The sequence below is a fragment of the Octopus bimaculoides genome, chromosome 26 (assembly GCF_046866305.1).
Source record: "Octopus bimaculoides isolate indiv1 chromosome 26, ASM4686630v1, whole genome shotgun sequence".
Lineage (NCBI taxonomy): Eukaryota > Metazoa > Mollusca > Cephalopoda > Octopoda > Octopodidae > Octopus > Octopus bimaculoides.
The window spans coordinates 16,766,989-16,782,636 of record NC_142953.1 but is presented as its reverse complement, the minus strand read 5'-3'; the positions used below and the strand labels follow the sequence as shown (position 1 = coordinate 16,782,636).

General features: G+C 35.1%; 1 protein-coding gene across 1 annotated transcript in view; it reads left to right on the top strand.

Annotated features, from left to right (window-relative positions):
- LOC106880350 (chloride intracellular channel protein 2) overlaps positions 1 to 12,439 on the top strand; it is a 25,428-nt gene extending 12,989 nt beyond the window's left edge. Inside the window, 5 exon segments of the mRNA XM_089342878.1 lie at positions 3,388 to 3,697; positions 3,700 to 3,986; positions 3,988 to 4,132; positions 4,135 to 4,274; positions 4,276 to 12,439. Coding sequence (XP_089199004.1) covers positions 3,622 to 3,697; positions 3,700 to 3,986; positions 3,988 to 4,132; positions 4,135 to 4,274; positions 4,276 to 4,398 — 771 coding nt within the window. The 5' untranslated portion in view covers positions 3,388 to 3,621 and the 3' untranslated portion in view covers positions 4,399 to 12,439.
- The last annotated feature ends 3,209 nt before the right edge of the window (positions 12,440 to 15,648 follow it).

The following is a 15,648-nucleotide window of genomic DNA, read 5'->3' as shown; positions in this document are numbered from 1 at the left end:
TACATACATGCATACATACATAGATCCCCCTTACTCAAGCCAATGAAGGAGCCTTTACTCCTGGTTATATAATGAACTAGAAATAATAGCTAAATCAGTCACATCATAAAAAAAGACAGGACATTGTATAATATAGTCCTACATATACCATCTCTAAATAAAAAGAAGTATGGTCACAGAATGTATAATGGTAGGGGCTAAACAACTACCGTGTGTGTGTGTAGACACCATTCACATTGCTGAGAAAAAAAGTTAGTCTTGTGTGTACTTGGTGGCGACAGAGGTACACATACACAAACAACTCTGGGGCAGAGTTTGATGTGAGGGTAATTGACCATAAAAATATATTTTGTGGCTCAACTACATTGTTCAGGGTTTGATCCCACTGAGTGACACTTCAGGCGAGTGTCTCCTATTATAGCACTGGACTGACCAAAGCTCTCTGAATGGATTTGGTAGATGGGAACTGAAAGAAGCCCATATGTATAAATTTGTGTTTGTTCCCCCCCCCCCCCCTCTGTTTGATAACTTGTGTTGGTTTGTTTACATCCCTGTAAATTTGTGCTTCAGCAAAAGAGACTGAAAGAATCAGTACAAGACATTAAAAAAAAAAAAATGGTACTTGTTCAACTAAACCTTTCAATGTGGTGCACCAGCATGGCCACCATCCAATGAGTGAAATAAAAGGAGAGATAAGAGAAGAGGGTGCAGAATTTATTTGGCAGGGGGGCTGGGGTGGACATTTACAGTAGAATGAATGTTTTGTGAAAGCAACAACACTTCAGTGTATTGAGGTGTGTGCTGTTGCTTACAACTACTTAATAACAACAGCAACAGCAGCATTGGATGACTAATGTCCTTTCTGTTTGTCATTGAACTTAGTCATAAGTAGATGAGTGGATGGGCAGGCGGATGGGTGGTAGCCTAGTAAGCATGCAGCCTTCACACCCAAACACATACAGTAGCTGTATGTATGAGGATAGCCTTGGTCTGTCTGTCTGTCTATCTTTCTCACCATCACCAGTGGTGGTAGTAACAGTCAGCTCCCTACCATTACATCTATTCACCTGGTGGTAGGTAGAAGGAAGTATTGTTACTACACTGCTCACCACCACCACTGCCAACAATTACAGTGTTGGGGATGGTGCTGCTGTCTGTGTGTCAGTCAGGGAAGCTGCTTTACTTAATTCAGCAGTTTTCCTTTGACTGTTTTGTTGATCTGAAATATTTTGGTGGTGGTGGGGGATTATTATAAGACCTTTCTTGCACTGTTATAGGCACACATCTTATGACCTGCACTATTACTAGTGCAGGTCACATCTTATGATCTGCACTCTTATTGAGACATTCCTTATGACCTCCCTGCATTATTATAACAATAAATATAATTTCTTGAGACATATCTTATTGACCTCCTTGCAATGTTATAGACTCAGTTTATGACTTCTCCTGCACTATTATGGACTTATGATCTCTCCTGCATTATCATGGGCTCATTTTATAATGTCCCCTGCACTGTTACCAACACACATCTATCTTGCACCAATACAGAGAAATATCTTCTGACCTTTCCTTCCCTATTACAGAAACACATCACATCTTATGATTTTTCCTGTCCAGTTATAGATACCTCCGTCTCGTATTAATTCTCCCTTGTACTACTACTATTCTAGACAATTATTATTTGTGCCAAAATTTGAAACCATTATTATTATTATTATTGACTGGCAGTTTCTGTATAACAATAAATTAAATGCATTGCTTTATTATATTGCATCTTTTTTGTTGAGTTCAAATGAAACTGGGGTTAATCAATATAGTCAAATACTGGGATTGGTTTAATGTGTCCCTGGACATGTAAGAAACCATTATTGTTATTATCATCATGTCAGAATTGAAGTAACAGATTAAATGTATGGTATTTAGTTACATCCCTTTGCAGTTTGAACTTACATTGAAGTTAATGTTGACTTCTGGAGTTAGTTAAGTACCTACCAGTTATGCCCTGCAGTTGATTTTAAACAATTGCTGCCGTCCATGGGCCTGTTCCCTGTTTGAAATTATATTTATTTTTAAATAACTCTAATTATAGTTTTAGGGTGGCCAAACTGGCAGAATTGTTAAAGCACTGGCAAAAATGCTTTGTGATATTTTTTTTTCTGGCCCTTTCCTTTCTGAGTTCAATTCCCACTGGGGGGGGGGGGTCACCTTTACTGTTTATCCTTTCAGGGTCGGTAAAATACTAGTTCATATACTGAGGTCAATGTAATTGACTTATCCCCCTTCTTTTAAAATTTGCTGGTCTTGTTTCAAAACTTGAAACCGTTATTTTTGAAAACAACAAACACATCAGACAAGATGCTCAGCAGCATTTCATCTGGCTCTTTACATTGAGTTCCTCTTCCACCAAGGTCAGCTTTCCCTTTCATTCTTCCAGAGTCAAAATAAGTACCAGTTAAGCACTGGGGTTGATGAGATTGACTTGCTCCTTCCCCCAAAATTTCAAGCCTTGTCCCTATGGTAGAATTGTCGTTATTACACTGCCATTAATGATTTCATATAAGTACTGCAATTAAATGCATTTATTTCTTCTTACTGCTGCTATTACTACTACTACTACTACTACTTTACATATTGATGTTATTACTTGTCTGATGAAGAAAGTCGCCAGCCGTAGCTCTCTTTGTCCCTTTTAAACAGACAGGATTAGGATAATTTTGAGGTTAACTGTATCTAGGCGCTAAATTCTAGTTTGAATTGTTCTGGAGTTATGAAACAAAAACATACACCACAGACAGAGAAAAAGCAGTAGCAGGATCAAATGGTGGTGGTGGCAGTAGTGTTTGAGAGGAGCAGAGACCATTTTTGTTTTTGTGGAGAGAGAAAGAAAGAAAGAGTTGACAGTAGATCAGTTGCTTAACCCTTGATTATCAGGTGAATGTTTTTTTTAATTTTTTTTATTGGGTGCAGTCTGTATTCTGAAGAGTGGATGGATGGATGGGTGTGTGATGTACATGCAGTGTCTTTTTAGTGTGAAGTTGTATTAGGGATAGATATTTTTGTTTTTAAGAGCTAAAGTGGTGCTGAGTGGTGTGTTGGTTATGCAAAGCTGTATGTGATCCCTGTAAGAAAACTTTTTTTAAATTAAAAAAAAATTTTTAATTTGTTTTTTTATTTATTTTTGTTTTAGAGTTAGCCTCAGTGGACTGTGATGGGTTGAGCTGCCCTGTATAGATGTTGATCATGGTGTTTGTGGTTGTTAGCTCACCTGTATAATAGTAGTCTGTCTGCCTGTTATTTTGGTGCTGTTGTTGAATGAGATAACTTATTACAGACTGGTTAAAAAAAAGGAAAGACTGACTGACTTGGATTTTCTCTGCTCCACAGGTTGTTCCTGAAGTAAACGTTTTCAGACACTTAAGACTGAAACCCTCTTCTACTTGTCCTACCACCACCACCACCATCACTACAACTACTGCTACTGCCACCACCCATCACCTAATATTAGTGCTACTACTACTACTGCTCTCTCTCTCTCTCTCTCTCTCAACACACCTCGTCACTGCTTCAACACAACCTGCTCTGACGGTTACTGCTGCTACAACTGCTGCGTAATTTACAATGACAGAAACGAACCACCACAGTACTCCAGGACCCGAACTCACCCTTTATGTGAAGGCCGGTCAAGGTGGCCAAGATTTGGCGCCTGTCCGTTCTGTCAACAGATCCACATGATCCTGGCACTGAAAGGACAAGAATATGATGGCAAGTTGTTCGAAGTTGTAGTCATTGACCCTGGCCGTCCACCGGCAGAGTTTCGCAAACATGCCAACCGACTGCCTGTTTTGAAACACGGTGACGAAGTGTTGACAGAGAATGAAGAAATTATCAACTATATTGACAAGAATTTCCCTGAGCCTGATCTATCGTACTCAGACCGGAGAGCTCATACTGTGTGTTTAGACGTCTTCTCTAAATTTGCTCACTTACATCAAACAGGTAAGCACTTCTCCCGACCACCTCATCTCAGAGCTGTGGCGTGTCAGTGACCACATGGTAGATTCCGGCAACAAGTTTCTCTGCGGAGACAAACTGACTCACCTCGACTGTTTGATGTTACCTAAGCTTCAGCACATCGAGTAGCAGCATTAGCTTTCAGAGATTTCCATATCCCTTCCACCATGACCGGCATCTGGAGGTACCTGTGGAAGGCCTACAAGGAGCCTATTTTCCAGGTCTCCTTGCCTAGCGACCAGGAAATTGTTTACCACTGGAGGTTGTAAAACAGAAACACCACCATTATCTGAGGAAAAGAAAAGGATTTACAGTATTGATGGCGAACCCCGGTATGATGTGTCGATGCCAGATGGATACAAAATCCCAGAAGACAGTGAATAATAATATTAACATTGCAGCATGTTTTGACACCAGATTTTCTCTTCTCAGTGTGCATCCTTTGATATATAAATATATACATATAACACCCACATATAAATAAATATATATATATATATATATATATATATATACACACACACACATACATGTATACATATAATAATAATAAAATGTAACAACAAAAGAATGAGACCTTGATATTAGAGAAATAGAGGATTATTTATATATGTTGTAATTTAGAACAAACAGTAAAAGGTTGTCATTATAGCCAACGAGAATGTATCGTAGCCCTTTGCTCCGACATTTGAAACCCCAAATACTATAATAACTTTTTACTGTTTGTTCTAAATTATAACACACACACACGCACACATACATAGTATATAACACCCACACACGTATACATACATAATATGCATTCATATATATAACATACACATAATACATAGACACGCATACATACATGAAAAATATACATATGTATATAAAGGATACCTGTGAATACAAGAAGTGTCAAGTGATTGTTTATATTTTTCACACTTGCTTGGTATGTATACATGCATATACATAGGTCCACAAAGCATTGTGTGTGCATGTGTTTTTATATATATGATATATAAAAAAAAATGTATTAAGATTGTGAAAGTTTTTCACTGTAGTTTCTAATGTCCAGTTTCGAACTGACTGGTCACAGTTTCAATTTAGTGCTAGATACTCTGTTGAACGAAGAAAGGGGAAGTTTTGCTGGCCAAATACTTGTTGATGACTTTGAAATTCTATTTATAAATCAAAGAAAGAAAAAAAAAAGCACACACACTTATATGACTTTATAAAAGCTAAATTTTTTGGTAAATTGCTCTTCAATACTCTCTCACTATCTCTATTTTTGGGCTTTGTTAGATGAAATGGTCCCTCTATAATCTATTTGTAAGCCCTACCTGTTGGGGATCCATTCCACTTACAAAGCATCACACATATACAGTTTAGTTATGAAATGTATATGTAAAAACTGCCCAGGTTAGTGATGTCTGCATAATGGTTGAATTTTGTTAATTGTTGCACTGAACAATGGCTAAATTTGGTAGAATTTTCTTTTGTCAACAACCTTTTGTTGTGACTTGGAAGTTGAATTGGTTATTGAGTTTACCGACTTGTTTTCAAACTTGTATTAGTTTTAGCCAAGAGGGTAACGGCAAGGCTTTTTATGTCTGCTAATCGTTCCTCGCCAGTGAACAATATTTTAATTTTAAATTTAATTACAGCCACTACCTGTATAACGTAAAAGTATAAAAGCTGGGGGAATGTTGTGTATGTATCCAAGTGTTTTGGGTGATCAGCAAAAAAAAGAAAAAAAAAAAAGGTTGTGTGTGGAGGTGGGTGGGTATATGTGTGTTTGTAGGCAGATGTGGCAGATTAAATTTTTCTGTTGTAAACTATATTTATATGTAAGGGAAAGGAACAAGACTAGTCCTGTCACTCGTTATTTTAATATATTGCATATATATTATATATGTAACATATTGTAATATATATTGTATAATTTTGATAACACTGTTGTTTGTTGAGGTAGAGGCAAATTTAGTGTAATATATAATGATGTTATTGTAATGATAGTATTATAGTAATGTAGATGTGTTGAAATAATTGCTGTCGTTAAAAAAGATTACTGTTAAAAGTGAAGAGATACTAGTAGACTAGTAGTAGACTAGTAGTTTGTTCTGAGTTCACCTAGTTGTGTTGTTGCTGTTGTTGTTAGTTTGTGAGTAGTTTTGGTAGGAGTGTGTGTTGTGTAAGTGAAAGGTTTGAGTAGATGTAAAAGATCAGTGTGCTAGTTTAGTTTACTGTAACTGCAGCCTCTGTCAGAGATGATAGCAGACATCTGTGAAATGAATTCTGGTTTCTTGTCTAAAAAGACTAAAAAAAACCACCACCACCGCCTCCTCCATCTTCACTGCACCAAACCTCCACCATCCATCTTCTAGTTCAGACATCGAGCTAGCTTGATGTGGTGTAATATTCAAATAACTTTCTTCTGTCATAGACTTCTCATGAAACTTTTAAGGGGTGGGCTACAAGCAAACCGTTTACATCAGTTTATAAGCCATTAAATACACATACATACACTTACACCTACACACAAACATTATACAACTCTCACTGTTCTTGGTTAAGTAGGCAAGTCAAAGAAGAGGAGGAGGAGGAATAAGAGATATATTTTTTTATCTTATTTATTTTGTTTTACTTACTTTTCTTTGACTGGCTGTTTTGGAGTTGTGATAACTTGTTGGTTCTTATCTCCCAAACTTCCACTCTCCATCATGAAATTATTCTTTTCTAGCTTATAACCTAAGTATTATCACAATAGCTTGTTAGTTCACTGCATAAGAAATTATTCTAACTTATGGTATCAGTATTATTACAATAGATTCTTAGTTATGTCTGTATTAAGAATTATCATTACTTATAATATCCAGTATTATTACAGTAATTCATTAATTCTGTGTTGAGTTCTACTGTCCAACTTATACCATCAGTATTAGAGTTTATTGGCTAAGAGCAATATTGGTCAGTAATTCTCCTGCTTGTTCTCTTTGTTCTTAGCTCTTTTCTGTTTAGAAAGACTGTTTTTGTTGTAATTAATTTTGAGAATAATGAGTTTATTTAGTTAAATGTAATTATTAAGCCAGTGTTTGGAACATAAATTAACAGGAAATTTTTGATGGAAGGTTTTAATTTTGTTCACTTTAAAACAGAAAATTTGTATCATGGAAACGGGGGCAGTTTCAGGTGGGTTAGTATCAAATGGTTTAATCATGGACAGACCAAAGCATTTACCAACCTAAACAATGAAATATTGTCTTTATATTCTTTTCTACAATAATACTATAGACTTTCTTTCACCTATTCCTCACCAGTTTTTCTGATGAAATACCCTGCTTGTCCATTTTTCCAATTTATATTAAAAATAATCATGGACTTTGCAATACTTTAGTAAAATAAACTGATTCTGTTGTTTGGAACATATTGAAAGTTTCAGACTTAAAATTATGATAGGAGGATGAAATTTTTAAAAAAATAAACACTTTTTTTTTAACAAAAGAAAACAATAACTGGACATTTTTTGTATTGTGTAAAAACCAAAAGTGGTATAATGCAGGTTATTAAAAATGGTGGGTTACAGAATACAGTTCTGTAGATTAGTGTAAAACTGGCAAATGGATTGTTTAGGATGGAAATAGAAAGGAAGTGAGATTAAAAAAACAAAAAGAACGCAACACTGCTCCCATGCTTAGATTTGAACAATCATTTCAAGCACTTTTCCTTCTTTTAATACACACCTATTTTTCTTACATCTCCACATTTACATTCTTTCATTGCAAATGCATTTTTTTTCTCCCTTCTCTTTCTATATTGGAATAGTCAGCTGTTTATAGGAGAGGAGTTTAATTCTTTCGTTAGATTATTTCTGTTGAAATTACAACTGCTTACGTTTCAGTTAATTTTTTTTTTTTTAAAAAGCAAAGTATTTAGTGAAGCAACTCATTATTGAATGTTTAGAACATAACAGGAAATGTTGATGGTAGGTTTTAGCTTAGATTACTTTAACCCTTTTGAAAATAACTTTGTCGTTATTAAACTGGTGTTCGGAACATTAAATTAACCTGAAATTTTCATAGAAGGTTTTGGTTTAGTTCACATTAAAACAGGAAGTTTGCATCATAGAACCAGTGGGGGTGGTCTCATGTGGATTGGTATCAAAAGGGTTAAATATCTTGAATTCTATTTGTTGTATCAGAAACAAAGAATCAGTGGAATGTGGTAAGGGTTTTTTTTGGTGGGGGTAGGGGGGTGCAGGGAGAGATGTAGATCTTTGTCAACAGTAAAAGCAATTATTATTGGCAGTCTCAAAAATTCATTTGTTTGATTTTTCATATTCCTTGAACTTTGAAAAGTTTGAGGAATATGAATGAAAGTCAAGCAAAGTTTCAAGAACTGTCAGGGGAATACACACATGCCATACACTTAAAATTTAGTCTAAAAACATAGAACTCATAGAGACTAAAGTGGAATGGGACATCTGGAGGACTGCTTGTGTTATTAGTAAATACCTACCAAAATTTAGACTCTTTGGACCAATTGTCTTTCTTGGACCAATCGTCTTTCTTGTGCCTTCATTTGCTTGATATCTGATAAATATATTAAACAAAAAAAAAATTAAAATAAAATAAAACAAACCCCTGATAATTTCCTTGGTGGAATTCACATTGAAAGAGCATAAGTTTCTGAATTTTCTACTCTTTCTCTCACACACAACACTTTTTGATTTTATTTTTAAACTCTCCCCCTCCCCTCAAATTATAATCTGAATTGCTATCTTTATTATAATATCCACATCAGTGCTTCCTTGATTCTTTAAAATACTCAGATTAAAAAAATGAGAGTGGTTTATTTATTATTTTTTTTTTTGTAAGAGTACACAAATAGGGAGCTCTGCTCTTTTGCAAATGTTTCCAGAAAAATGGTATAAGCTTTCACTCACTAGGCCAATTTTGTAATCCAGTTTCAATCCCAGCTCAAAGTCCCTATCTCTCCCTATTTATGCCACAATTGTATTTGGGGTCTGGGATGATGAGGATAGGTGTGAATGTTACAATATCCTGTTTCCTGCACTTCCTTATAAAGAAAATTGAAAAATAAAACAAAACAAAATTACCCTTTTTAAGGTATGATCTATCCCTAATAAACCAAATAGTGTTTGTGTGTGTGTGTGTGCGTGTGTGTTTGACACTTGCTTTTAATTAATTAAAATTTAATTGTTGAAATTAGATTTTTATTCAAATTCGTTTGGAGAAAATAAAATTATGCAATAAAAGTAAGATTGGTAACTGAGAAAGCTGATAATGTTAATTCAGTTTTATATTCTTGAAAGAATATATTTAAGGCAGTTTGATAGTGGTGGCCACCATGTGTTACTTGTTTCATATAAATACAAGTATTATATAGTGTTGTCTGGGCACACTATACAACTACTATGACTAATATTACTTCAATCTATTAAGTGGCATTACTGTTATTTAATGTGCCAGTGTGTGTGTGTGCATGCATATGTCTGTTTACTCTCTTTGAATAATGGATAGATCTGATGTGGTGATGTTTTAGATCCCAACTGCAAAATTGTGGCAAAAAAACAAAAAAAGAGAGAGAGAAAAGGTAATGGGACAGTATTATTATATATTTTTTCTGTTTCTACAATTTCAATTTATGATTTTTTAAAAATGTGTAAAATTTATATTCTTTTTTTATAATTAAAATTTGATCAACCAACAGAAATTACTTTATATTTTTTTTATCATTTAAACATTTTTAAGTTTTGAGAGTTAATTCACAGTATTTCTCTGCAATCAATTTATTTTAACCTCACAATTAATAAATTAATGATAATTATTGCTCTAGTCATGTTAAAGTGTATTATTTTTGCTCATCAAATAAATAAGTGATGAAATTTTTACGAAAAAAAAACAAAAAAACTGGTGATTGAAGATAACCAGAGAGAGAAAAAATGTCACCCTTTTTTTTATATTTAAACTATTTATAACTAACACACCAAATATATTTTCCTTTGACTTGTCTATTTATTATTATGCTTTTTTTTTTGGCATTCTCACAGTTTATCTTTCTTTGTTTAAGCATCTCTCTTAGAGATATCTCTTGTAAGATATCTAAAGATATCTGTATCTTGTATAAGATATCTATAGATATATATATATATATATATATATATATATATATATATATATATATATATATAAAAATAAATAACTAACTAACTACATTGTATATCTACAAGTAGATATCTCTATATCTTGTAAGATATTTGCAGGTAGATATCTCGCATCCATAGATATATATCTTGTATATGTTATCTACAGGTATATATCTGTATATCTTCATAGATATCTAATTATCTCCTCAAATACAACAGTATTAATGTTACCTGTAATTTCTGTTCATCACAATAAAAAATAGCTATTTTGCTTACTTTTCCTGACTTTGAAATATGTATTTGAACACCATCATTATTATTATTATTAATAATAATAATAATAGTAATAAATCTTTGACTGTCCTCTTTATTGCTGGAAAAGACAAAAATAAAAAATGGTTTTCTGTTGTGTATTTTTAAATTGATTTTTTTTTTTTTTTGTTAATGTTCAGATCCTGTCAGGGTCCAAGTTTGTCTTTGTGTATGGAGTGTATATATGGCTTTGGATAAGCTCAGCTTGAGCAGGCTGTATTATATTTCATTCACCAGGTGTCATCAATGACTGAGCCACCAAACGGCTCTGTCTTAACAGTTTTTGTCTTGTGTTTAGGAAACCATTATTTGATTTGTTCACCTTTTGTTTTTTTCATCTTCCATGTTCATGGGACAGCACGAGTAGCCCTATGATTTTCTTCATAGTGATGTCTTAGCTTTCATTCCACGTCTTTCCACTATCAATTTGCAATTGGCGCATTTTCCTCATGTCACCTATCCTGTATCTATGTAACACTTGTCCCTCCCTGCTTTACCCTATCACACACGACTATTCTTTTAATTAACTTCCCCCCTCTCGTTTGATGATTCACCCACTTTGAGCCATTTCTCCCAGTACATCGAACAACCAATCAATGAAGGAGTTTCTATGCCTTTGCTGAAGCTGCTTGAAATAGCAGCCAAAATCTCCCTCAACAATCATCCCCTACCATCTAAAGTATTTTCTCCTGCATTGCCAAAACAGAACTTTATTTTCTGTATTATGTTAACCTAGTAGCCTAATGGTTTAAGGTGTTGCACTCATGATTGTAAGGTCATGGTTTCAATTACCAGGTTGGGCAGCATATTATGTTCTTGAGCAAAACACTTTTTCATGTTGCTCCAGTCCACTCAACAGACTGGTCCCATTCAAGTGGGACTGATATAATTTTAGTCTTTTATATGCCATGGAAGCCAAGTGAAGCCCCATTCTTGTGAGTCTTAGGGCTTTTGACAGACCCTAAGAGTTTTACCAAACCCAAAATGTATATTTCATTCTGATGCACCTTCGTGGTTTTGGACACACCTGTGTAAAGTTTCATTGCATGTGTGCAGTGATAGCATGCACAATCACACACACACACACATAAAACTTTATCTGAAACAGGAGCCCCTCCTTAAAAATGTATTGTTTGACCTTCAGTATGTGAAAGAAGTATTGATATTGGTGAGTGAAAGGGAGAGAGGATACCTGCCATGTTTTGTGTGTGTGTGAAGAATGTGAAAGATAGTGGGTTGGGTTGCACAAACAACCAAGGAATTGATGAAATTAGATCACTAAATATCTCGTTTCATAGATGACACAAGATTGAGAAAATGATTGTAATGAGTTGTCATTCAGTGTATACCAACATAGAATGATTTTTTTTTTTTCTAATTTTCATTTCTTTTAAATGATGTTTATTGTTTGGTGTGTATCCAGTTTTAGTTTTTATCAAATTCCTTATTAAGGATGGCTGAATTGTTAGCACTCTGGACAAAATGTTAAGTGGCATTTCTTCCAGATCTTTATGTTCAGAGATCAAATTCTGCCGAGGTTGACTTTACCGTTCATCCTTTCAGGGTCGATAAATAAGTACCAGTTGAGCACTGGGGTTGATGTAATTGACTAAACCCCCCCTTCCCCTAAAATTGCTGGCTTTGTGCCAAAATTTGAAACTATTATTATTAATGCATCAATTGTTGTTTTATTTTTTTCTTCTAATTTTTACTTTGAAACTAATTAGATTTATTTTTTGTGTAATTTTTTTAACGAGTAATTCTTCACATCTTGAATATGTTGACAGTGTTTATGATGTACTTGATGACCTTTTGTGTAAGCCAAACAATCTCACATTTTAATCTTCACAGTGAATAGGGTTAACATATTTATTATTATGATTATTACTATAATAATAATAAAGTTCAGTCTTTTGTGTATATTTTGACATGTAATTGAATAAAACTTGGATAGAACCTAGCAAAGTGTTAGTACTTATGAATCTAATTGTTTTTCCTTTGTTTTCAAACGAGACCTTTGTCAGCTGTTCACCTGCTATCTATTTAAAGCTTATCTATATATCTTTCTATGTTATATATATCTATATCTCAAGAAGACCCTTCCTCCACAGCAGAAGTGTTATGGTTGCTCCCCCCATGAAGGGGATCAGCCTGCAAGAGTCCTGTTGGTGCCATGTAAAAAGCACCCAGCACACTCTGTAATGTGGTTGACATTAAGGAGGGTATCCAGCCATAGAAACCAAGCCAAATCAGACTGGAACCTGTGCAGCTCTCCCGCTTGCCAGCTCTGTTCAAACTGTCCAATCCATGCCAGTGTGGAAAGACAAATGTTAAAGGATGTTGATGATACACACACACATACATCACCATGGTATGTCCACATTTCATTTGCATCTCCAACCTGCATCCCCCCACTCTTCATCTTACCCTGAATATCACTCTACTAGAAGCTGTCCAGAGATGTGTAACCAAACAAAGTACCTTCTATCAATCACTTAACAATATCCTGAATGTATTGGCATTAACACACTAAAGTTTTGACACCTAGTGGTTGACTAACTTGATAGAATCTCACAAGATTATCAACCAGCTTTAAAACCACTCAGATCACCTTTTTGAGTTCAATATCTCCATCACCCATGGATATACTTATAAAATCCAGGGCTGGGGTAGTGCAACATGTTTTTGATGCTCGGATTGTTGAAGCGTGGAATAAACTACTTGTGTCTGGTGTTTAGCTGTCAGGACACTGCATCTTTCAAAAGGCTTTCAAATTCACGAACATTTAATGTCCACTTTTTTTTTTTTTGTATGTGTACCGTGTATCATTGTTGTCTTTCATTACTTGGCACATTACCATTCTCTGTTGCTCTCTTTTATCCTTTTCCAACATGTTACAGGGCATCTAAGTACTGCATACAACAAACTCATTAAATTGACAAGCCAGCAAAATCATTAGCATGCCAGACAAAATGAGCCCCTCTCTCAAAATTTAGCCTTGTACCTAAAGTAGAAAGGACTAATTAAGGTAGCAAGCTGGCAGAAATTATTAAGCACATGGAACAAAGTGTTTAGTAGCATTTCTCCCAACTTGACAGTATGAGTTCAAATCCTGCTGAAGTCAACTTCACTTTTCATTGGTCAATAAAATAAGTCCTAGTCAAGTACTAGAGGTCAATAGAATCAATTGGCCTCCTGCCCTTAAAATTTCTGTCTTTGTGCTTACTGTAGGAAGAATTGTTTTCAAGGTAGGGAGCTGGCAGAACCATTAGCATGCTGGACAAAATACTTGGTAGCATTTCTTTTGGGTTTTTGTTCTGGAGTTCAAATTCCACCGAAGTCGACTTCACCTTTCGTCTTGAAAGGGGTTGAACACTGGAGTCGATGTAATAAACTATTCTAACCCCCCCCCCCCCCCAAAAAATTTTTCAGCCTTTATGCCTTCAATAGAAAGCATTATCATTATATATAAATGAATGCAAAAGGCAAAAAAAACAAAATATATTGGGTTAATGTATTTATGGCAGCAACTGTGGACAATTATAGAACGAGGGAGGGAGGGAGTAGCAGCAGTAGTCATTGTTATCTTTCATTCAGTAATTTATATTTTGTTTGTTTTTGTTTGGGGTTTGAAACCCCATTGATTTTGTTTGTTTTTTTAAACTGACCAATACACACTCATAACTGACGTCACTGCTGAGGCAACATTATACTCGCCTGACCATATTTGGTTATGTATGTCATTTGATCTAAAGTTGCCCAGACAAAAGCATTGATTTAGATTAGTTAATCCACTGATTACTCTCCACACTCCTCCAGCTTATTATCCACCTCTTATTGCTCTCTTTCTCTCTCCCCTTTCATTTTATCTCCATCACCACCCTTGTCAATTAACACCGATATTAAAACCAGCCAACCATGGAGCTTCTAAATGCTTGCTTGCCCTCCTAAAAACATCAACCAAATTTCTCACATATCATGTCTTATTGTCTTTAACAAAGGAGGGACATGTCAGTCAGTGTAGTCAGCGATAGGCAAAAAACACAGGGTGGTCAGAGTTGGAACAACTTTTGATTGACTGGATTTGAAGACCAGGTTCTGAAGGGTGTTGAACTGTATATATTGTTAAACAGTATACATTATTAATCGGTATATTTTATTAAACAGCATATATTATTAAAACCGTGTATATATACAGAATAAGATTTTGCACTGAAAATGTGTATATTTACATTTTCCCTGACCCCATAATTACATATGCACATGTGCATGCATGCGCTTAGGCACACTTTAGACATATTTATTTCTTGAGCTTGTTTATATCGTCGTCGTCTTCCCCCACCAAGTCATGAAGTATAGATGCTCAACCCCCTCCTCCTTATTGATTAGCTGCCCATGTCATGTGGTGGTTTTGTTTGAAGTATTGGATTACTTCTCATTGATCACCACAGCTCAGTAGTATAATTGTATCTTTTATATCTCTGTGTATATATATATATATATATATATATATATATATATATATGCACATATATTGCATGCAACACATGTGTATATATATGCACACACACATACATATATACACATACAATTACAATAGCTGCAGGCTGTTTATGTTCACAGCTAGGTACACAGTCAATCCCCCACCTCCATCTTAGTGTTGAGTAGACTTCATAATCACAGGCAATCAACTAGCCCCTCCTCTCAAAATTTCAGGCCTCGTGCCTATAGTAAGAATTATTAAAGACAGACGTGTACATAATCACATGTCTAAGACATGTCAAGAAATGAACATAAATGAAATATTGTTTACAAATTACATTTAAATAATAATAATAGATGTTGGTGGAGCCGTATGGTAAGAAGTTTGCTTCTGAATCACATGGTTCCAGGTTGAGTCCTATTGTGTGGCACCTTAGGAAAGTGTCCTTTACTGTAACTCCAGGCTACCCAGAGCCTTATGAATGGATTTTGTAAAAGAAAACTGAAAGAAGCTTGTCATGTGTGTGTGTGTGTGTGTGTGTGTGTGTGTGTGTGTGTGTGTGTGTGTGTGTGTGTGTGTGTGTGTGTAAAAAGCACCATTCGAACGTGATCGTTACCACTGCTGCCTTACTGGCACTTGTGCCGGTGGCACGGGGAAAAACATTTGAGCGAGGCCGTTGCCAGTGCCGCTG